A 23,870-nucleotide genomic window follows, 5' to 3' on the forward strand; every position below is an offset into this window, starting at 1 on the left:
AAATGTAAAATTCTGCCAGAGTATGTAAACTTTTGAGCACAACTGTATTCACAGTTTGGAGTGATTAAACGATACACGGCGATGATGAAAATTGTGATTTACATTAACGTATCGTTGTCTTTGAATTTACTTTGTCTTGTTGGGTTTTATAGACCGACAGGTGTGTGGCACCTGTCTGATGATGGCAGATGACTCTCCGTGTTGGCTCAGTGTGTATGACAGGAAATGTGTCCCGAGGTCTCGTTCATGTCCAAACTACGCTCACGAGCCTCTGAAGGACTTGAGGAAGAATCTGTCAGCTGATTAAAGATGAGGAGATTCTCTGGGAAATGCCACCACGCGTGTTCGCTAACATCGTGTTGCTCACTGATGAATGATCAACATGACATTTATTCACTCAGAGTTCAGAAAAATAAAACCAACATGTCAGAATGTTTGAAGGAAAACAGTCACACAGTGTCCACTTCAGACTTTGTGCTGCTGCTGCTTCTTTTTCATGGGCTTTGTTTTTGGCTGCATCTTGCGTTTCTTGGCCAGACCAGGCTGTGGCGCTGTGGCTCCACCTGTTACGTGGTGCTTTCTTTTGTTTGCAGACTTTTGTTTTTTGCTTTGTCTTTGATCAGTGGACATCTGTGTGTCTTCTGGTGTCTTCTGACGTCTCTTTCGTTTTTTGCTTTCTGGAAGAAAGCCTTTCTTCTTCTTCTTCACCTCCTCTTGTTGGACTTCCTGGTTTGATGAAGTCTTTTCAGCTTTGGGTTTCCTGCCAACATGAACATCAGAACATGGGGCATCAACAAATGTGAGCAAACTGACAGAGAATTCACAAATATTTATTCAGAACAACATGATTATAAATAGTTTGATCATCAGCTGCACGTCTGGACACTTTGCTGCAAACGTCTACTTTTGATTCATTTTTAATCGATCAGTCTGTCTCAAAGTAAAAGAAACAATCACAACAACAAGTTAGCCATCTGCTCCAGGTGTGGCTGAGGCACGCTGTCCCGCCTGCACACGGTCTCATGAGGTGAATCTTAGTCTTGATCCAGGACCATCTCAAATCCAGACACTCCAACTCCTCACTCAGATTCTCAAGTGTTGCAATTAGAGCGACCATTGATTGACTGAGCAAAGATCACTGCATTGTCCATTAAGTCAAAATCAGTAAACAATTCCTCACTAAACAAAAGCATCCAAGCCATTGGTTTCCACAACTCACCCCAACATCCAGCCCATGCAAGCACTGAACAGTGTAGGAGGAACACCAGTTTTCACTGGGAAAAACCCAAGAGTCTCTGCCCCCACTCTGTACAGCACACACAGTGTCTGTGTTGACTGATTAAGATGTTCAGCAACATCTTGGGGATCCCACGAATTCTCAGGATGTCCCAGAGAGCAGTTTGGTCAACTAAAATCAAATGCTTTGCATACTCACACTCGTATTCTGTGAGTACTCCCAGGGCTCGAATGCGACTGACAGTTGACTTCTTGAGTATGAATTCAGACTGCTCTGGTCGCTGAGCAGTAAGTAGTTGAAACTGAATTCGGCTAAGAATGGTCCTCACAAGCACCTTCCCTGGCAGAGAGAGCACTGCGATACCCCTATAGTTGTTAAAATACATATCATCACTCTATCTGGTCCAGACTGGGACATGTCCTCTCCTCCAATCTGAAGAGATGTTATCTGTCTCCCAGCTCGAGGAGCTCAGCTCCAATGCCACGAATACCTGGAGCGTTCCTGCTCTCAGTGGTTTCACAGCCTTTGCAATCTCACCAGGATTAGGCATCTCATAATTGACTGGAGCTTGAGGTCTAAGAACCCTGGTTCTGGAAATGTCTAACATCCCAGCAGGAGGATCAGCCTGATAGAGCTGCTCAAAGAAGCTGATCCAGCTTGACAGTACAGCAGAGGCATCTGTCAGAACTGAACCTTCCTCTGCCAAAACTGCAGTGGGTCGAGGTGTTGGCCTGGAGGAACAAAGTGACAAAGACAGTCATTCTGACCAAATATGGGGAAAGTGGCACTTAGTCAAATGAATGAATGAAGGTTTGCCCTCAAACATACAAATGACTATTTGTTGAGAAAATCAGTGGATAGTGATTGTAATTTTTTCCCCCTTCTGGGGGTCCATGGGGGCTTTTAGAATGACTCAAGGTGAGTGAAAATATTTGTGAGTTGAAGCTATATGAAAATTTACAGACAACGTCACAGAGCAGCTTTTCCAGCAACAGAGAAGTGTGCAAAATGTGTTTTTTGTGTGGCCCTGGGGGGCTTTTAGAACCATTCAAGGACAGATTATTTTTGTCTGCAGGCAGCTTCTCAAAAAATCTTTATGCAAAATTAACAGGTAAAAGTTATTGAACAGTGTTCCTGCAATAAATCAAAAAAAAAATGGGAAAAACTGGCCCAACCACAAAAGTCCACCTTACCATGACCAGAAAGCCTCCAGAGGTCTGCACCAAATTTCAGAAATAATTGAAATGTTTGATCAGAATGTCTTTATATATTTATTGAACCAGGTTCTTTCCACTGAGATTGAGGTCTCGTTTACAAGGGGGACCTGGACAAGTTAAAGTTTCCAGTCCACCTAACCTGCACGTCTTTGGATGTGGGAGGAAGCCAGATCACCCGGAGGGAACCCACTGACTAACTGTGTTATTTTCTTCCAGGTTGAGGTAGTTTGTGATTCATAGCCAAGTTTGAAAGTTCGTGGTAGAGGGAAACGGCAAAAATGGACAAAATCTGGCATCGCGGTGTGATTAAGTACCTGCATAAGAAGGGGTTAAAGCCCAAGGACATTCATGCGGATATGGTTGCTACATTAGGGGATGAAGCTCCCTCCATATCTACAGTTCAGAAGTGGGCAGCTGAATTTAAGAGGGGCAGAGAGAGCCTTGAAGATGACCCAAGGTCTCGGCGGCCTGCAACAGCCACAACCCAGAAAAACACTGACCTTGTTCATGAAATGGTGATGGACAACAGACGATCGACGATTAATCAGCTAGCAGATGCTGTGGGAATATCCCGTGAGAGAAATGAACACATTCTGCATGAAGAACTTGGAAAGGTGTCAAAGGTGTCAGCTCGGTGGGTGCCACGTCTGACGCCTGACAAGAAACGCACCAGTCATGTCGAAGGCAAACTTGGCACAATTTGAAGAGGATCCAGCCAATTACATGGAACGTTTTCTTACCCAGGATGAGTGTTGGGTTCACCACTTTGAACCAGAGACAAAAAAACAATCAATGCAGTGGAAACACCCAAGGTCACCACCTCCAAAGAAGGCCAAGGTCGTTTCGTCTGCGGGGAAGGCCATGGTTTCAGTTTTCTGGGATGCCAAGGGCATTGTGTTTGTGGACTATCTTGAAAAGGGACAAACCATAAATGGACAGTACTATTCTAACCTACTGAGACAGTTACGCGAGGCTATCAAAAAGAAGCGACCAGGAAAGCTGACGAAAGGGGTGCTGTTCCATCAATACAATGCCCCAGCTCACAAGTCAACAGTGGCCATGGCCACTATCCACGAGTGTGGATTCGAACTGGTAGATCACCCACCATACTCCCCTGACTTGGCACCCTCGGACTTTCATCTGTTCCCAAACCTGAATAAAAACTTGACTGGGAAGCACTATTGGAGCAATGATGAGGTGATGGCTGCCGTTGAGGACTATTTTGACTCTCAAGATGAAAGCTTCTATGCCAAGGGAATCGAAGCACTCAAGCACCGCTGGAAGAAGTGTGTGGAGTTACAGGGAGACTATGTAGAAAAATAACCCTGAATTTGTTCAATTCGACAGCTGCATCATAGTCAGCCTTAGAACTTTTCAGCCTACCCTCGTGTGTGTGTGTGTATATATATACACACGAGGTCTGTTAGAAAAGTATTCAACCTTTTTAATTTTTTCAAAAACCATATGGATTTGAATCACGTGTGATTACATCAGCCAAGCTTGAACCTTCGTGCGCATGCGTGAGTTTTTTCACGCCTGTCGGTTGTGTCATTCACCTGTGCTCATCCACCCAGCTCATCTATTTTTTATTGCGAATAAATGTCTGAACGATTTGGAGCTTTGCTGCATCAATTTTTTTTCCCAGAAACTGTGAGAGACCTCCAGGTGGACACCATTTGGAAAATTAATATGGCTTTCAGGGACGATTTTATGGGGATTACACAGATTAAGGAGTGATCCAGACGGTTTAAAGACCGCCCACAACTGCTGAGAGCGCGCCGTGCTCCGAGCGCCGATCGACATGCTGAAACAACCAGATCATTTCCAACTTCACGTGAAGGCTTTGTTGATCCGGGACGTCGTCTGACTTACACAAAAAGGCAGAAGTCGTGGACATTAGCACTTTTTCGACACATTCTACTGTTACAGGAGTTTTTGTCATGGAAAGAGAAGTGGAGGGACGCGCCACGGAGCCGTTCATTACGCGGCACAAAACCACCTCCGTGTTGGTCTCACAGGACAGCTTTCAGGTGGATTTCAGACAGCTGTCGGCTGCTTTTCAGTCATGTGATTATCCGAGAAATTGAGCACGAGCTGGACATGCCCCAACATGTCCCGTGAGGCTTCATCACAGCGTTGCTTTGCACCATGCGGCTCCACCGCGGAGTTCCTCCACTCCTCTTTCCATGACAAAAACTCATGTAACAGTGGAATGTGCCGAAAAAGTGCTGATGTCCACAACTTCTGCCTTTTTGTGAAAGTCAGACGACGTCCTGGATCAACAAAGCCTTCACGTTGGAAATGATCTGGTTGTTTCAGCCTGTCGATCAGCGCTCGGAGCACGGCACGCTCTCAGCAGTTGTGGGCGGTCTTTAAACCATCTGGATCACTCCTTAATCTGTGTAATCCCCATAAAATCGTCCCTGAAAGCCATATTAATTTTCCGAACGGTGTTCACCTGGCGGTCTCTCACAGTTTCTGGAAAAAAATTGATGCAGCAAAGCTCCAAATCGTTCAGACATTTATTCGCAATAAAAAAAGAACGAGAGGTGTGGACCACTGCTCACACAAAGCCTGCTCACAGGCAAATGACGCAACCGACAGGCGTGAAAAAACTCACGCATGCGCACGAGGGTTCAAGCTTGGCTGATGTAATCACACGTGATTCAAATCCATATGGTTTTTGAAAAAAATAAAAAGGTTCGATACTTTTCTAACAGACGTCATGTGTGTGTATATATATATATATATATATATATATATATATATATAAAGAACAGGGGGAGGTGCTGTGAAACCTCAAAACCATTTGTGACCCACTCAGACCTTCCATCACAATTAAACTTGAAAGATGAGACCAAATATTCTCGCTCTCTTACACACACACACACACACACACACACACACACACACACACACACACACACACACACACACACACACACACACACACACACACACACCTCACCCCAACATCCAGTCCATGCAAACAGTCTGAACCAAAGATATTTCATGAGATGAGATTTATTGTCATTACACAAGTGCAACAACACCGAAATTACGTTTACACTCCAATTACCTCAGACAAGATACAGCAATTAATCCACAATTATTACTTGTTTACCGCAACAATGGCACACATCAGAATTAAAGACAACACATATACATTTGACATTCTTTATGTGCCATCCCTGGGTTTTTTTTTTCCTGTTGGTTTTGTTTTTGTTGGTCAACTTCATTTCTTTTTGAGCCATTCCTGCATTTCAGGCCTCAAACATTTTCCAAAAAAAGTTGGAACGTGGTGATTTAGGGCTAGTGAGTTAAAAAAATTAAGCAAAGATGATTAAATGCAGTATCCACTAAAGGCAGTCTTTGAGGAGCCAAGATGGGCAGGGGCCCTCCAGAGGACCTCCAGAGGACCAACAAATGTGAGAAAGTTATTTAAATGTGTTAAATGATAAATGGACTGTATTTATATCACGCTTTTCCATCTGCATCAGACACTCAAAATTAGCGGTGCACCGATGAGGATTTTTTTTAGGCCGATCACCAATCACTGAAATTTTGATCTGCTGATACCAATCAAAGCCGATACTGATCAAGTACATATTTGGATAATGCCAAAAATAAGACTATAGGTCTAATGTATAGGACTATTTTTGCATTAAAACTTAATGATGAAAACAAAAAACATTCATTCAAATAAAAACACTAGAATAAACTGGCAACTTTTGTTTTATTACACTGACTTTGTTCTACCAGCAAGCTTTTTTTTCCATGTTTCATGTTGCTCAGGTTACAGCCTACAGAGAATACGATGAGAATGTAAAATACAGCCCTCATTCTATGGGGTTAAAATTGTCTCAATATTTGTAAATGCACACAGGGTGATCTACAAATAATCATTGACTTGCAAATGTGTTCAGATATCCACAAATGCAAATTTCATATTTGTAACTTGTAAATTGGTCTTTGCAAATAATGTTGTATTTGCAAATATAAAACTTAATTTGTAAAAAAAAAAAAAATTTACATTTGTAAAACTGGAAATTGTATTTGTGAATCGAGTTTCAGCATTTGTGGATCACCAATTACATGGATTCATCGCTTTCCTCTGTGACGTAATTTTGAGACATTCTTTTCGCGAAATCCACAGATCCACAAACAAATCAATTCAATCAATTTTTTTTTCGAACTTAGTTGTCAATTCCAGTATCATGGCAGTTCACAAAAGAAGCAAATCAAATGAACAAAGCTTCTTTGTACTCTCTGTAGCTCTACACTCATATGAAAAATAAACAAAATCAAAATGCCTACTGATTCACAAATACACACTCACGCACACTGGATATCCACTAGATGGCAGTGTGGTTCCATTCATTACACAGCAGTCTATTTCAATCTCTCAGAGCCATTTGACTCATTTTGACTTCTGATATGAGCTGGACGGACATGGACTACATTAGATGATGGTGACTGCTCTCCTTGTCTGTCCAGCTTATATCAGAAGTCAAAATGGGAAAGCGTGTCATGACAGGACCAAGTGCTCCCTGCGCTGCTGCCTGCACTGTTGTGATCGGTCCTTTTGATCGGCGCATTTTGCCGATCACCGATCAAACTGATCAAGGCGGGATCTGCCGATAATGGCCCGATCGATCGGTGCACCTCTACTCAAAACACTTTACAATGATGCCTCACATTCACCCCAATGTGAGGGGTGTTACCATGCAAGGTGCTCACTACACACCGGGAGCAATTGGGGATTAAGGACCTTGCCAAAGGGCCCTTAGTGATTTTCCAGTCAGGCAGGGATTTGAACCAAGGATCCTCTGGTCTCAAGTCCAACACCTTAACCACGAGACCATCACCTCCCCATAAAATGATGCTCCTTTGGGAGTTGGGAGTGATTTGCATATTTCTCCCTCTACCTTACAGAATATCATTAAGTGATTCAAAGAATCTGGAGGAATTTTATTGTCTAAATCAAATTTCAGATTCAGACTCACTTTTATTGTCACTTGACCCTTACAGACAGAATGAAATGCAGTTTCTCCAGGTCTTGGTGTAGTTAACTGGAACAAATTTTTTAACCTAACCCATAGTATAAACTTTTGCAATCTAAACTTTTGCAGTGTACAATATGTGCACCCCTGTGGTCATAGAACAAACAAACAAAGAAATAAATAAATAAATAAATTATGTATATATATACAAGGGTAGGCTGAAAAGTTCTAAGGCTCACTATAATGCAGTTAATGCATTACTCCTTCATGGGGAACCTTAGAACTTTTGAGCCTACCCTTGTATATATACATATACATAAAAGGCACAGGGTCAGCAGCAGCATTAGAGTATTAAGAAGGTGACACTGTGCATGTAGTGCAGTGTTTACAGTTTGGTGGTGGATGTTGAACTGTTCAACAGTCTGACATCATTCGGGTAGAAGCTGTTTTTCAGTCTGGATGTTTTTGCCCAGATGCTGCACAGCCTCCTTCCAGAGGGAAGGGGTGTGAACAGACTGTGCGCAGGGTGGGTGGAGTCTCGGAGGATGCAGGTGGCTTTGTCTCTACATCTGGAGATGTAGATGTCCCCAATGGGTGGTAAGCTGCATCCGATGGTCCTCTGTGCAGACTTCACCACCCGCTGCAGCGCTTTCTTCTCCGCCACCGTGCAGCCACCATACCACACAGGGAGGCAGCAGGACAAGACACTCTCCACTGCACAGCTGTAGAAGGCTGGAAGGATCACTGCTGTATCGTCTGCAAACTTAACAAGATTATTCTTGTGCTGGGTTCTGCAGTCGAAGGTCATCAACATGTACAGCAGTGGACTGAGCACACAACCCTGGGGTCGAGCCAGTGTTCAGGATGATGGTGGAGGATGAGGTGGTGTTGATCCTGACACTCTGTGGCCTCCCAGTCAGGAAGTCCAGGATGCAGTTGCACAGTGCTGAGGGGGCTCCTAGTTCAGCCAGCTTGGACAACAGTTTCTGCAGGATGATGGTGCTGAACGCAGAAGTGAAGTCCAGGAACAGCTGCCTTGCATAGGAGTCCTTGTTCTCTGTGTGGGGGAGAGCCTGATGCACCACGGTGCAGATAGCATCAGCTGTGGACCAGTTTTGCCTGGACGCGTACTGGTGCTCATCTACAGTCACATCGATGGTCTGCTTCAGGCGCCTCATCACCAGCCTCTCAAAGCACTGTGTGCTTGTGGTGATGGGGGTGAGTGCAACTGACCTGTAGTCGTTGAGGCAGAATGGTGCAGAGGTCTTTGGCACAGGGATGATCCTTGATGTCTTGAGGCACGGAGGAACCCTGGTCGTGGGACAGAGAGGTGTTGAATATATCCGCCAGAACCTCAGACAGCTGGTGTGCACAGTCTATAAGGCCCCTCCCTGGTTGTCCGTCAGGGCCCGGGGCCTTTCGGGGGTTGATCCTCTGCAGCACGTTCCTCACCTCAGCTGTAGTGATGTTGCTGACTGGGGGGTCTTTGGGGAAGGGAGGGACTTGGGAGGGGGTGGTGGTGTTGGACGCCTCAAAAGTGTCTGGGAGCGCTGGGTCTGCAGAGCACTGTGCTACATTGTTTTTGTAGTCCGTGATGCATTTGATGCCCCTCCACATGCTCCGTGGATCGTTGGATTGGAGGTGGCCTTGAACCTTGAGGGCATATGTGGACTTAGCTCTTTTTATTCCTGCTGACAGGTTCCTTCTGGCTGCTGCTGCATCTCTGTCTTTGAATGCAGCATCATGAATTTTTAGCAGGGAGCGCACCTTTCTGGTCATCCAGGGTTTCTAGTTTGGCCTGATGGTGATGGTCTTGGAGGTGGTCACATTGTCCATGCAGCTCCGGATGTAGCTGTGCACAGTTGAGTATTCCTCCAGGTCCACATTGCTCCCTGTTGTTGCAGTCGCTCTGAACATTTGCCAGTCGGTGGTCTCAAAGCAGTCTTAAAGCATGGACACAGCACCAGTCCACACAGAGATGGTCTTTGTGATAGCGTCCCTGCTTCTCGACACTGGACTGTAAGCAGGAAGCATGAGGAGTGAGATGTGGTCTGAGGTGCCGAGATGGGGGGCGGGGGGCTGCTCTGTAAGCTCCACGTATATTAGTATACACTTTGTCCAGCGTGTTTTTCCCTCGTGTGGCGATGTTTACATGCTGGTGGAACTCGGGGAGAATATCTTGCAGGTTTACGTGGTTGAAGTCCCCTGTTGCTACATACAGCGCATCTGGGTGTTTATTCTGATGCAAGCTGATGGAGTTATGTACCTGCTTCAGAGTGTCGTTAGCATTAGCTCGTGGGGGGACGTAGACGGCCACAATAAACACTGCTGTAAATTCCTGCAGCAGATAGTGAGGGCGGCATTTTACTACAGCTTCAGAGCAGTGTCCTTCCACCTCAGAACAGTTTGTGCACCAACCTTTGTTAATGTAGATGCACAGCCCTCCTCCTCTGGTTTTACTGGAGTGCTGCTGGTCTCTGTCCGCACGGAAGAGTATCCGCTTGTGTAGCTCAAAGACAGAGTCCGGCATGTTGTTGAGCCACGTCTCTGTCAGGACATAAACACTGCAGCTCCACATGTCCTGCTGATGTAATCTCAGTTGTAGCAAGTCCATTTGGTTTTCCAGCGCACGGACATCGGATAGAAATAGTGACAGGATAGCCGGTCTTCCACTGTTAGCTTTTAGCTTGTTTAACAGACCTTCGCGTTTTCCCCGTTTTCCCCAGCGCTTCCTCTTGAGTCTGAGCTGGCTCCACCTGCGACTCGCTCTTAGGATCGTCAATCTGCCGAGTGTTGCCTTTAGGTCTGGGTGGATTCGGACATGGCAGCAGTTGTTGTTTAGCTCGAGCAAATCTTTGAAGCTTTATTTTATGCTCATTATGTTATTCAGAACACTAGAGCTGCTAACACCGCTAAAACTACTATTTTTACTAAGGACGATACCGGGAGCTAGAGAAACCACTGTGTTGATGCGTGTCGCCATCCTAAAAAAATAAAAATAAAGAATCTGGAGAAATTTTAGTCTCTAAATCAAATTTCCATACAGTCGAGGACCTGGGTTAATCAGGTGCCACCGGTGCTACAGAGTTCAGGTTCCAACAGGGTGATGGCAGAAACTGAGCCACTGTAGGGTGAAGAAAAGGAGGAGAAACCTAAATTCCTAAACCTTAATTACAAGAATCCAGAGGTGATTGTTTGGCCCCAGCGGCTCCTGTGCCCCCCCCCCCGTTTATTTGGGTCCATTGGCAGCTTATGCAAAGAACTCTGTTGCTAATTTGGGTTTTAAGATGGATGACAAATGAGTGCAGTAGTTTGGTCTAATTTCTTTCATCTCAGGCCTTTTCTGGCACATCAGCACTTTGAAACAGTATCCGTGCCTTCATTACCTCTGGGCTGGATTACTGTAATGCACTTTATTTTGGAGTTCGACAGTCCTCCGTTACACGCCTCCAGTTAGGTCAGAATGCTGCCGTTCGTCTGATAACTGGAGGAGGACAGAGGGAGCACGTTACACCGATCCTGGCTTCCCTCCACTGGCTGCCTGTGCATTTTAGAGTTCATTTTAAGATTCTTTAATTTGTTTTTAAATCTTGAAATGGCCTTGTCCCACCCTCCCTCTCTGAGCTGCTTCACCACTACGCCCCTGCAAGGTGACTCCGATCAGCTGATCAGATGCTTCTTGAGGTACCGAGGTCCAAGTGAATGCTCAAGCATTTTCTGTTGCTACTCCTAAAATTTGGAATGATTTACCTGTGCACATCAGGCCTCCTCTGTTTTTACTGTGGTTGGGTTGCTTTGTTGTTTTTATGACCCTCATGTACAGCACTTTGTTTCAGTTGCCTCTATAAATAAAGTTGAGCTGAGTTGAGAATGTGTCCAGAGGCAGTGCGAGAGGACAGGTAGAAGGGTGGAAGTGAGAGTGTGGATTTTAAATGCTGGCTGGTAAAGGGACGGAGTTGGCTGAAACGATGAAGAGAAGAAAAGTAGAACAAGAGAGAAAACCAAGACATAATCTGTCAAAATGGCCAAAAAACGATAAACCTTCATAATTTATGACCCCCCCAAGCCCCACCTCCAAAACCCGCCCCCAGACCTCCCCCTACCCAAACCCCTCCCACCAGCATAAAATTTTTTAATCCCATTTTATAATTTTAAATTCCTCAATTAAAGAATAATTAAAAAATAGCCGTATCTTTATTGTTTCTGTGTAGGCTCTCAGTTGTCCAGGTGGTTTCCATAGTATAGAAGCTTGAATCTTCGACTGGACTAGGTTGCTTGACACGAGGACGTTTCGCTTCAAATCGGAGAAGCTTCTTCAGCTAAAATTCTTGTTCTGGTGGTCTGACTTCTGTCTTGACTCTTGTAGAGAAGAATAATCAAGAAGTCACAAAAGCTGGAGTTTTAAACCTAACCAGACCCCTCCTACCGAGAGGCAGACTGCTATAGGCTGGTGACTAAACAATAGCTCTAATTAGCACCTATTGTGCTCTAGTTAACACCCTCCTAATGACAGGGCAGCTGTCCCTCTCCTGATGGCTCCCTTGACGACTCTGCTGAAGACATGAATGACTCATTACCATGAACAAAAGACTGAAACTGCTTTGATCTGAGTACCCCATTGTAAACAGGGGACAAAGCATGTCTCAGACCCCTTCCCCGGTTAAGGCTAGGTTTCAAATGTTTCACAAAGAATGCCTCCTTGACACCTCTCTCAAACCATTTCTTCTCTCTGGCTAATATTTTAACTTCCTTGTCCTCAAACATGTGGTTAGTGTCTTTCAGGTAGAGGTGAACTGCAGACTGAGGTCCACTGGCGCCCTCTCTGCGGTGCTGGTATAGCCTTTTGTGTAAAGGTTGCTTAGTCTCACCTATGTAGTGTTCGTTACAGTTTTCCTGACATCTGATAGAATACACTACATTGCTCTGTTTGTAACTAGGGATCCATCCGTATCTTTATTGTAATTATGGGAGGATTTCTTTAATGTAGTAATTATTTTATTTCCAGGCATTTTTTTCCATCATTTTTCCCCATTTTTTTTTCCTTTTTATATATTAACTGTTTAGTGTTTCTTTATATTTAAAGAAATATTTTTATTTGTCCCAATCAGGAACATTTGCTGTGTAGACAACCAAACTTCCATTGATGAGCTGAACACCACGAAGTCCAGTTGAAAGAAAACATCTCTGCTTTTCAGCAACACCACCAGAGTTCAAAGCTGCAGAAGAGACCTTCATCTGGTCCAGAGAATCCAGCAGAACATCACCTGCTTCTAAATAAAAGGCTCTTTGAACAGCAACTATTTTATTATTTTTAAAAAGCTGTTTCATTTTATATTTTAACAATAAATGAACAGATCATTAAAAATGTCCATGAATCAAAGTCCAAAGACATTTGCACAGGTAGAAGCTCTCCACTTATTGTGCTCATATTCATATTTTAGAAATGACTCTGTCCTGATAACATTAAAGGCAATTACATATTTTGACGAAATTACAAGTTGAATTGACTATAAAAAAAATTCATCATGAGGTTTATGTGACAGAAATCCTACTTTACAATCACACTGCAGTCATTGTTAAATTATTTCCTGTTGCATTTATAATAAACATTAGTATTTATTTACAGTGACTGTTTTTCTGGTTGAAATGAGATATAAATAATCTACCAGACTTAAAAAAAAAAAAAAAAGTACAAATTTCCATGTTATTTTGTCAAAAAATAAATGTCCGAGGTTCCTTATGTTAAACAAGAAATTATCTAATCTGAAATAACAGGTGGTTTTAATTTACAGAAGAAAGGTTTCGAAAGAACCATTTATTGATTTATTTAGCTATTTTAATTACAAGTGTTCTAAACTTTTTTTTAACAGTAATCAGAAATTCTGAGGTAAACAAATAACAACAACAAAAAAAAACATTTCCAAGGATTTTTCTTCAGAAAACTGCTCTATAAATGAGCAGTCCTGTGACACGTTAATGTTTTGTACAGATCAGTGGTTTCTGCCACTCGTCTTCCATCACAGCTCAGCGCATCGAAAGTTGGACTGGATTGAACTTTGACCTCGTCAGCCTGTTGACAAGCCGCAATGCGCGTTCCCGTCAGAAGCGTTGCTTTAGCTCGGCTTTTGACGCGACACTTCTGACACCTCTAAAAAGCAATGCGTCTCATTGAAAATAATGCTTTTTAGACCGATTTTTGACGCTTCTGACGCTTTCAGTGTGAAAGGCCCATAAGTGGAAGGGAAGTAAGTCCAGGAGCATCGGAGGTGTTTTGATGAGATCACAACATGAAGAGTGGACGACAGACTGGTGGTCGTGCTACAGAAACTACTACAGCAAAGTCTACTGCTCATTTTCTACGACAACGAGCAGCAAACGGTCGCGTCTTGTAGTTTTAGTGACTCATAGTCCAGTGTGACGCAAAGCAGAAGTTCCACTTCGCTATCGTCCACACCAACATCTCAGCTTTTGGTCCTGCTTTAGCATTCATGTTTGCCATCGAGCTCAGGAGCACACTGCACGTCATGTTCTCCATTTTTCTGTGGGAGTGTTACAGCGCCACATACAGGCCTGGCATACACACGACAGCATTTTCAGTTGTTTCTTGTGCATGCAGATTTCTTGAAACGATGCTGTGTTTATGGAACACTTTTGAATTTGGGATGAAAGTCATTAATATCAACTATCTACCAATGCCGAGCACTTATTGATCAGGTTTATTTAACCCATATAGTGCAGCAGATAACTAAATACTTCAGGAAAATATTTCAAATGGTGACACAAGCACCAAAATTGGCTCAAATATTCCATGGTTATCCCTCTTTTGAAAAATCCCACGGTCCACTCAAAATTCAAGATGGCTGCCATTTCTTGTATAATAAAATGATATTTTTCAATAGAATTGCACAGAGTTGCCTGATTTGAATGATTCTGCCATCAAATCATACATTTTTTAGTATGCAGAAACATAATTTGGCCCTCCAGACTCACTCAGAAGTTTCCTTTTGCTCGATCTCATGTTATCAAATTAATTGATTTTGGGGGTGTATGGGTACAGTTATAGATGTAGGACTTTTGCTTTAGAAGTCAGCCACATCCCCTGTATGAATTCCGACCCAACTCTAACCTATGGTTCCAAGAAGTTGTTTGTGCACAGAAACAACCACCCCAGTACGGCCTATACGTTTCACAGGCTAACCGAGGTCAGGGTAACTGATGGAGTTTGTCCGACCAAAAAATGGATGCAACCAGATAATCGAAATAAGAGAGTGGATGTCGAGGCACAGCCAGGGCACACAGGTGACATCAGTGCTGTGAGACTCAGCATGGGCTTCAGTGTACTAATCATTAATTGCTCACCACAGTTGTCGTTGTCGTTTAGTGTCTCAAATGCTATCTAATGAGCCCCAAATATACAGCTACGATATGAGTTAGATACAGTTAGATAGTCGCACCATTCTGCTACCATTCTTCAGAGCTATCTTACAACCCCAGACACAGACACCAGAATCACTGATGGTTCAGCAGTGCTGAATTCTCTGCCTCCTTTTTTTTAAATATATGGCCCCTAAAGCATATCTGTACACATGTTGGTACTTGTATCACCATTTGAAATATTTTTCACTTATCTGCTGCACTAACAGAATCCACCAGAAAAGACCCTGATGCATATTAACAAAGGAAATGAAGTTGCACACAAAACATGAAGCTTCGGACAAAGTCCACACTGGGATTAGACCCAAGTTTGTGGATTTGGAGCTCTTCAGGTTGACGACACTGAGAAACAAATCTTTGCTGTCCATGTCTCAACATCAACAAGTTATCGCCTTTTACTCACATGATTCCAAAGTGTTTCATCACATTCCAGTACAGGTCTTCCAGCTGGCTGCTCTTCTTGAAGGTGATCAGAGCTGGAAGGGCCTGCAGCGCCACCTGAAGGGGCTCCAGCTCCACTGTCAGCTTCTACAAAGGCACAAAAAGATTGTTGAGCCTGAAAATGACCAAGCCCACTGCTCCATCAGGACGCCTGAAGGTACCTACTTGCTGCTGGACATTCTTGAGCAGAAACTGACACAGCTGGAGGTTCTTCAACAGCTTCTCCTTTTCCACCTTACTGCCACCAACCTGCTTCAGAGTCTGACACAAGAGCACACAGTCAGACTAAAACGTGACACCGTCACGCCGCTCCAATCTACAGTCTGCCTGCAAAGTCCCGTTTGAACACGTGTGTGACTGTAATCCTGAGTGCTGGAGAGACGGAGACACATCTCATGGTCCAAGCATGTGTGAGTCTTCATGAGGAGTGTGTCGCACGCACGCACGCTGTCAAGAAAGATGACTTTAAGCTTGCTTTCAGCTTGTTTTCATCTTGGAATATAGTACGTGCCATTGGATTAATACACACGTTGAAATAAACTGAACAGTGTTTGGTACTTTCCTGGAGTAAGTGAGGTCATACCGGACTTTTCCATTGCAGATGGGGAGGCCCATGGAATGAACTCAGTGGTGAAAACGATGGAATATGTCTAAGATGATTCTAAAATGACAAAGTATGATTAAATGAACTATTAATGTAATAAAAAGTAAAAGTTGATTAGAAAAAGTATGTGACAAATAAGTAAAATGAATGATTATATGAGTTGTTTTTCATGCAGTCAGAAGAAAGAGGAAAGAGTTGTTTTTCATAAAGGGTGCAGTTACAGAGAAAAGAAGAACTGAAAGAAGTTGTTTTTCATTGCAGTCAGGAGAAAGAGGAACTCAAGAAGTTGTTTTTAGTGCAGAGGCAGAGAAAAAAGAAGACGTTAGTGATGTCGCAAGTGAGGCCAGAAGAGCTGATGATAAAAACAACTGAAAATAATTAAGACATGATAGAATATGAAATGAATAATAAGGAATGAAAATGTTTGTATATGATCATATGAATTGTTTTTATGTGAAAGAGAGTTGTAATGAAATGATTGAATATGATTGATGTGATTCTAAAAGACATGATGTAAAAGGAATGAATTCTCAGAAAAGCTGACGTGTTAACAGAAAAGAGGAACTGGAGCTAGTTACCGGCAGCCGAGACATAAGTTACGAGAAATGAGTTCTCCAGGTGGCTTCCAGTAAAAGGAAGGAGTAGGGGGGAGGTTTTGAGTCACCATCATCCCCATGGTAACCAAGATCAACTCAACAACAACAAGAGTTTTCGTATAAAAAACTGTACAACAACAGGAAACGGGGTTATTCTTCCAGGGAGAGGTGCTGTTGTCACTTCTCCCCTGCTACGAGGAGATCACAAGACCTGACCATCTTGTGAGCTGCAATTGGAATCGAGGAGCGAGAGGATTGGAGACATAAGAGATTATTTGAGAGAGTTTTCAACTCCCACTCAGGCCGTCCAGTCACGGAGTAGCAGAGCATTGGAGAATAATCACTGGCCTTAAAGTCTGAGTGGGGAAGTTTCAACGTTTTCTCTCTCATGGAACATTACATCGTACCAGAATGGATTTGATCAACTTTTGGTTGATTGAAGAAGGAATAACCTCTTATGTGGATTTATTTCCTGAAGGATATAAGCTCTTATGTGGATTATTTCCTGAAGGATTACAATATCACAAGGATCGTGGTCAGCTAACAACTAAAAGCTGATGAAGAGGAGACCAAGTTCATCGAACTGGGGATTTTAACATCAAAAACCTCCTTCCCTCACTCCTAGAAAAATTGTTAAGGAGTTACTCCAGTCCAGTCAGAGTAAGATCAGACAGCATTATTGAATCAGAAACAAAAATCTCTGCCAATTATTATTCTGATTATATTTGAATTACTGTTGTGAAATTATCATCATATAACCGATTTTGATTATGTTGTCAGCACTTGCAAAACCTGCAATAAATTTCCAAGCATGCAGTTAAAGTGTTAAGGCTCGGACATTGGATTTATTGATTCTTCTTAAGGTGTAAAAGTTAATGTTTTTTGGGTGTATACCATCAAAAAGTGCTCTAAAAGGTTAGTCTGGTTTTTAATGAAATTAATGCATCCTGGGGACTCGCTGTACGAGTCACTGAATTTAAAATCTAGCAACATTCCAAGAGCCCTGATCCATAAGAGGAGAGCTGCCGTTAACGGGCGTGGCCGGCTCGTATCCTGGTTCCAGAAGAAGGCTATTCGACCGGGGTGCGAGATCAGCGTCAGCGGGGTGGACGTCCGGATGGAGGCAGTGAGCGGCTAGACGAATCTCCTCGCCACCAGCTTGAACAGTCTTTGTGCAGCCCTGCCGGGTAATACCCGCGGAGACACGAAGGTCGGACCCCAGAGACGGAGAGCTGGTTTTTATATAAAACGGGATCTGACACGTGGTGCCCGAACAGGGACCTGACGAAGTGTAGTCGGGTCCGAGGAAGAATCAATCAATCAATCAATTTTTTTATATAGCGCCAAATCACAACAAACAGTTGCCCCAAGGCGCTTTATATTGTAAGGTAAGGCCATACAATAATTATGTAAAACCCCAACAGTCAAAATGACCCCCTGTGAGCAAGCACTTGGCTACAGTGGGAAGGAAAAACTCCCTTTTAACAGGAAGAAACCTCTGGATCTGGTTAGACACCATGTTTCTAAGATTTGTGGGGCCAAGTACAATAACTTCAGTTTTATCTGAGTTTAAAAGCAGGAAATTAGAGATCCATGTCTTTATGTCTGTAAGACAATCCTGCAGTTTAGCTAATTGGTGTGTGTCCTCTGGCTTCATGGATAGATAAAGCTGGGTATCATCTGCGTAACAATGAAAATTTAAGCAATACCGTCGGGGTTTTTGATTAATTAATAAGCTGGAATGGAAGATTGCTGCTAATCCTCCGCCCCGGCCCGTGCTACAAGCATTCTGACAGTTAGTGTGACTCGGGGGTGTTGACTCATTTAAACTAACATATTCATCCTGCTGTAACCAGGTTTCTGTAAGGCAGAATAAATCAATATGTTGATCAATTATTATATAATTTACCAACAGGGACTTAGAAGAGAGAGACCTAATGTTTAATAGACCACATTTAACTGTTTTAGTCTGTGGTGCAGTTGAAGGTGCTATATTATTTTTTCTTTTTGAATTTTTATGCTTAAATAGATTTTTGCTGGTTATTGGTAGTCTGGGAGCAGGCACCGTCTCTACGGGGATGGGGTAATGAGGGGATGGCAGGGGGAGAGAAGCTGCAGAGAGGTGTGTAACACTACAACTCTGCTTCCTGGTCCCAACCCTGGATAGTCACGGTTTGGAGGATTTAAGAAAATTGGCCAGATTTCTAGAAATGAGAGCTGCTCCATCCAAAGTGGGATGGATGCCGTCTCTCCTAACAAGACCAGGTTTTCCCCAGAAACTTTGCCAATTATCTATGAAGCCCACCTCATTTTTTGGACACCACTCAGACAGCCAGCAATTCAAGGAGAACATGCGGCTAAACATGTCACTCCCGGTCTGATTGGGGAGGGGCCCAGAGAAAACTACAGAGTCCGACACTGTTTTTGCAAAGTTACACACCGATTTAATGTTAATTTTAGTGACCTCCGATTGGCGTAACCGGGTGTCATTACTGCCGACGTGAATTACAATCTTACCAAATTTACGCTTAGCCTTAGCCAGCAGTTTCAAATTTCCTTCAATGTCGCCTGCTCTGGCCCCCGGAAGACAACTGACTATGGTTGCTGGTGTCGCTAACTTCACATTTCTCAAAACAGAGTCGCCAATAACCAGAGTTTGATCCTCGGCGGGTGTGTCGTCGAGTGGGGAAAAACGGTTAGAGATGTGAACGGGTTGGCGGTGTACACGGGGCTTCTGTTTAGAACTACGCTTCCTCCTCACAGTCACCCAGTCGGCCTGCTTTCCCGGCTGCTCGGGATCTGCCAGGGGGTAACTAACGGCGGCTAAGCTACCTTGGTCCGCACCGACTACAGGGGCCTGGCTAGCTGTAGAATTTTCCATGGTGCGGAGCCGAGTCTCCAATTCGCCCAGCCTGGCCTCCAAAGCTAAGAATAAGCTACACTTATTACAAGTACCGTTACTGCTAAAGGAGGCCGAGGAATAACTAAACATTTCACACCCAGAGCAGAAAAGTGCGGGAGAGACAGGAGAAGCCGCCATGCTAAATCGGCTAAGAGCTAGTAGCTACGCTAAGCTAGCGGATTCCTAAAAACACGCAAAGTGAATAATGTGTAAATAATTTAGAGGTGATTCAGCAGAAGGAGTGCTTTAGTTAAGGCACGTAAAGATTACACTGCGAAACAAATCGTAATCTAGATAACTAGATCAATCTAACTGCGCAGATTAAACAGCTAACAGATACAGCAAAACACCGCTGTGCTCCGGAACAGGAAGTGATACAATACCGCAGTGAGAGCCAACCACCAGTAGAGGCCAAAGGAGAGTCTTTTGCCATTGCATAGGTGGAAAACCCCTGAGTGGATTACCAAGGGAGACAGTGTTGTGGAGAGTGTCGGCTGATGGCCTGGATAGGTCCAGTAACGGCTTGAAACACATCTGTTTTCCAGAGAGGTGAAAGTTTGGAGGCGACCACCAGGAGGACGAAGTAAAGACAACAGGAGTAAGCATCCCAGGGAGCTGGGATCAAGGACGAGAAGCAGACGAGTCACTGCTGGATCGTCTGAACTGGGACGAGAAGTAGATGAGTCACTGCTGGATCGTCTGAACTGGGACGAGAAGTAGACGTGTCACTGCTGGATCGTCTGGACTGGGATGAGAAGTAGACGTGTCACTACTGGATCGTCTGAACTGGGACGAGAAGCAGACGGAGATAGCCTGCTGGATCGTCACGAAACGACGAGGAAGGGAAGCAGACGAGGGAGCCTGCTGGATTGGATTGTCAAAAAGAAAGCAGGTATGAGAGTATACCGTGCAAAATGGTGATCTACAAGAGAGAGTAGGATCATCAACCCGTGAGGTTCCTGAGGGGAGAAGTGGGGAAAGGAGCAGCTGATTTGGAGTTAACCTCTGGAATTAGCGCTGAATAGCCAAGTAGTCTGTCACTCATCCCTGACTCAAGGCGCCAAGAGAGGCTTTGAGAGGCAGACGACTCGAGACGACAAGGACCACAGCTGAAGTCAAGACGACGACAGTGGTGGAATCGACAATCTCAGCAACTGAGAGAATAAAGAGAGGATAATCATTACGAAACAGTAAGGTTAGTGTTAAAAACAAGCAGTAAAGATATGGCTGAAGAAGCGTCAGGACCTGTAGTAACCCCTGAGTCCGAACAAGACGAGGAAAAAGAAGTGAATATTCAGCCACACAGAGTGGTATTGTATGGACGGGGATATGATTTTTGGGCAGAAACAGTTCAAAAATATGTCAGAGATCAAAGTGTAGAAACTGATGAAGAAAGTTTCAAAGAAGCTATGGCAGAAACTATACACAAATTAGGGGTATATTATCCAGGTCAGCATAAAGAGGGGCAGATCCTGGCCGTTTTGGAAAGCCCACCAGTCCCGAAGGACAAGACTGGGACCAGAGAGTGGCTTGAGTGGTGGTGCAAAATTCTCGAAGAAGGGTGGAAAAGAGGACAAATCACCACCTTAATAAGTCCTGAGAAAAGTTATGACCCTGTAGTAAAAATGACAGCTGGGTTGTTGGGAGTAGAGACGGTCCTGGTTGATGTTAAGGCAAAATCAGCGTCCGTGTATGCCGAATTTAAGTCCATGGCAGAACGACTAAAAGGGGTAGGAAGAATGCTTAAGGAAGATAGGGATGGAAGTCAGATCCTCGACACTGGAGATGAGAGCAAGATAGATTTCCAGGCCAAGCCCGGACAAAGTGATGAGGAAAACAAGCCAGAGGAAAGTGAAGATGAATTAACATCCCCGGGTTAGGGTTAGGGTTAGGGTCCTAATTCTGGAGTAAATGGTCAAGAATATAAAAGCCCGGACCAGCTCTCTACAAGCTTTGACCCGGTGTGGCAAAAATTGCCCTTAGGAAGTGTGAGAGGAACAACCTCAACAGTTAAAAAACACACAGAACACTTAGTTGAGCAGGAGAAAAGACGAAGAAGCCTTCAGGGAGTATCCGGACAGATATTCCATCAATCGCCGGAATGTGAGCCCAGAAGCTTGGGACCGCTTAAATCTGAAGAATGTGTTGCTGGACCGAGTTACCATATTAAAGCAGAAGGCCGTTCTCAGGAAATCTTTAGAAAATCTAAAGCAAAAACCCATCATGTATACGTTGAATCTGACTACATGGAGGACTTGAACCCTATGCCCGAAGGAACCAAAAAAATGGTGACCCAAGATGGAGGACGGGCATATTATTATTTTGGCAGTCCTTGGGATATAGATGGAGACAGTCTCATTGTCTTCACAAATCACAAATTGAAAATTGCCAACCAAAAATTCAGAGCAAAACTCAAGGAGAAGGCAGGTAAAGAATACCAAGAGGAACTTAAGAACATAAAGGGGAGAAATCTGGAGGGAAAATCGATGGTGATAACAAGCGCACCACGAATGAATTATCATGCTCTCATACATGTGCCCTTTGAAAGCTACCCAGGGAGAGAAAATTCAATCGAATACACGGAGAAAATGTTGAAAACTCTGGGGATAGCTATTGATTTGGCCAAAGAACGCCAGCATCGGCGAGTGGTGATATGTGTGGACGGATTACGATCTGGACAAATGACATGGGAAGAGGCAGAAAAGGTTGCCATGGCAGCCGTGAACCTACACATGCGCACCCCAGGAGTATGGGGATCAAAGAGAGAGATTGTGGTGGTCACTAGCAAGGAGCAGGAGCAAGATCGAGTGAGAAGGGCACTTGAAGCGGTGAACCTAGGACCAAATAGAGCAGGTCCAAAGAAGGGTGCAGTTGGAGCAAGTGGAGTGGCAACTAGTCCCCCGTTAGTGATGCAGCCCATTCCCATGGTGACAAGTGAGAAAAGATCAGCACATGCTGTGGGAATGCAGCAGTTAAGGATTAAAACCCCATGACCAACATTAAAACAAGTTGCAAGTGGGCTCCAGACTATCATACACCCGACAGGCTCCCAATCACGGATGAAAGAGCCTTTCCAGGCTCCTCCACCGGATAATGGAGAAGAGGATCCTATATTCATTCCTTTACCAGTCGGAAATACTGAAGCAACTGGGGCACCCCGAAAGTCAGAACAAAACGGGGACCCACTGTTAAAGATTTTATATATATATATATATATATTTTTATCACTGTTAAACATTTGTACCTTTGTCTTTGTTCTGTTATTGTGCTGTTATGCACCTGTCTTAAAAGTAACCCTGAGAATGTACTTGTTATTCAACTTTGTTTTAGCATGCTGGGGTCAGTCTGAACTGGGAGTAAAGAACTGGAGGTTGTTTTGACTGTTGTGAATTTATGGCCTTGTATATGTGATGCTTAGTATAAAGAACAGGACACTCCAGGCAGATGCAGAACAGATGATAAGTGCAACAGACGAACGGGATGTGCTGACCTCCATTGATAAGATTAAAGAAACTGTTTTTCCACGCAGATGCACTTATTGACGTATGTGTTTATGTTACGGGAAGAAACTTGTCTTGCGTTGTTCCCCCCACCCTTAGGACAAGTTTTATGATGTGGTTAGGGCTTCTCCAATAAAAAGAGCAGGAGCGCAGGCCAGACTTTAGTGTAGCTTTGGTGTACAGCCTGACTGCACTCCTCACGAGATAAATTTGACTTTCTGTCTCACTGGTGGTTCTTGACTCTGTTTGTCTTGTTAAAGGTTTTAAGAATGTTTGGAGGAGAAAATACCCAACATTGACTGGGGGCTACGTCCGGGAGCTCAACAATACCGGAGGTGTCCGGCGGGGGTCGCCAAGTCCTGACGTAAATTCTTGGCCAAGGTCCGATCGATTGATCGTGTCTGCAATTGTCGACCGCCGGTGGCATCGTCTGGTTGACGAGATTTTCCCGAAGAAGACAGACAGGAAGTCGAGTCAGTGAGTAAAATTTCTTTGTAACAGTACTGAGTGAGTGGTGATCAGATCACATAAACAGTTAAATTCCGAAGGAGGGTGCGGACTCCTCTGTTTATATACGCGTACCGGTAGGGAATAAAAGTGTGATCACATAAACAGTTAAACTCCGTAAACGATGGCGTGGAATCGTCTGTTAATGTAAAGCAGTTAAACTCCGCGAGGAGGGCGGACTCCTCTACGGTTAGCGAAGGACGCACGTAGTTAAATTCCGGAAGGAGGGTACGGACTCCTCTGTTTTAAATACGAAGTAATACCGGTTTTTGAGAATAAAAGTGTGAGAGTGTAATACTTTGGACAACGTAAGTGACAACCGTGTGTGTGGAAGCAAAGGCAAGTGATTCCGCTTCCTACGGGGAGGTGAAAGGAATCAACCACACGACGGCAAATTAATTGTCACGTCCAAAGAAAGTGAAAACTTCA

At 44.0% G+C, this 23,870-nt stretch overlaps 1 protein-coding gene across 4 annotated transcripts in view; it reads right to left on the bottom strand.

Moving 5' to 3' along the window:
• Positions 1-367: 367 nt before the first annotated feature.
• The window catches only part of mybbp1a (MYB binding protein (P160) 1a), a 282,215-nt gene continuing 258,712 nt past the window's right edge, over positions 368-23,870 (bottom strand). For all 4 annotated transcript variants that reach the window (XM_034177480.1, XM_034177481.1, XM_034177479.1 and 1 more), the window contains exons 25-27: positions 15,498-15,593; positions 15,295-15,419; positions 368-760 (exon numbers count right to left, since the gene is read on the bottom strand). In XM_034177480.1, the coding sequence (XP_034033371.1) occupies positions 466-760; positions 15,295-15,419; positions 15,498-15,593 (516 nt within the window). In that variant the 3' untranslated portion in view covers positions 368-465. The remainder of the gene's footprint in view (positions 761-15,294; positions 15,420-15,497; positions 15,594-23,870) is intronic.

Source organism: Thalassophryne amazonica, chromosome 9 (assembly GCF_902500255.1).
Source record: "Thalassophryne amazonica chromosome 9, fThaAma1.1, whole genome shotgun sequence".
Taxonomy (NCBI): Eukaryota; Metazoa; Chordata; class Actinopteri; order Batrachoidiformes; family Batrachoididae; genus Thalassophryne; species Thalassophryne amazonica.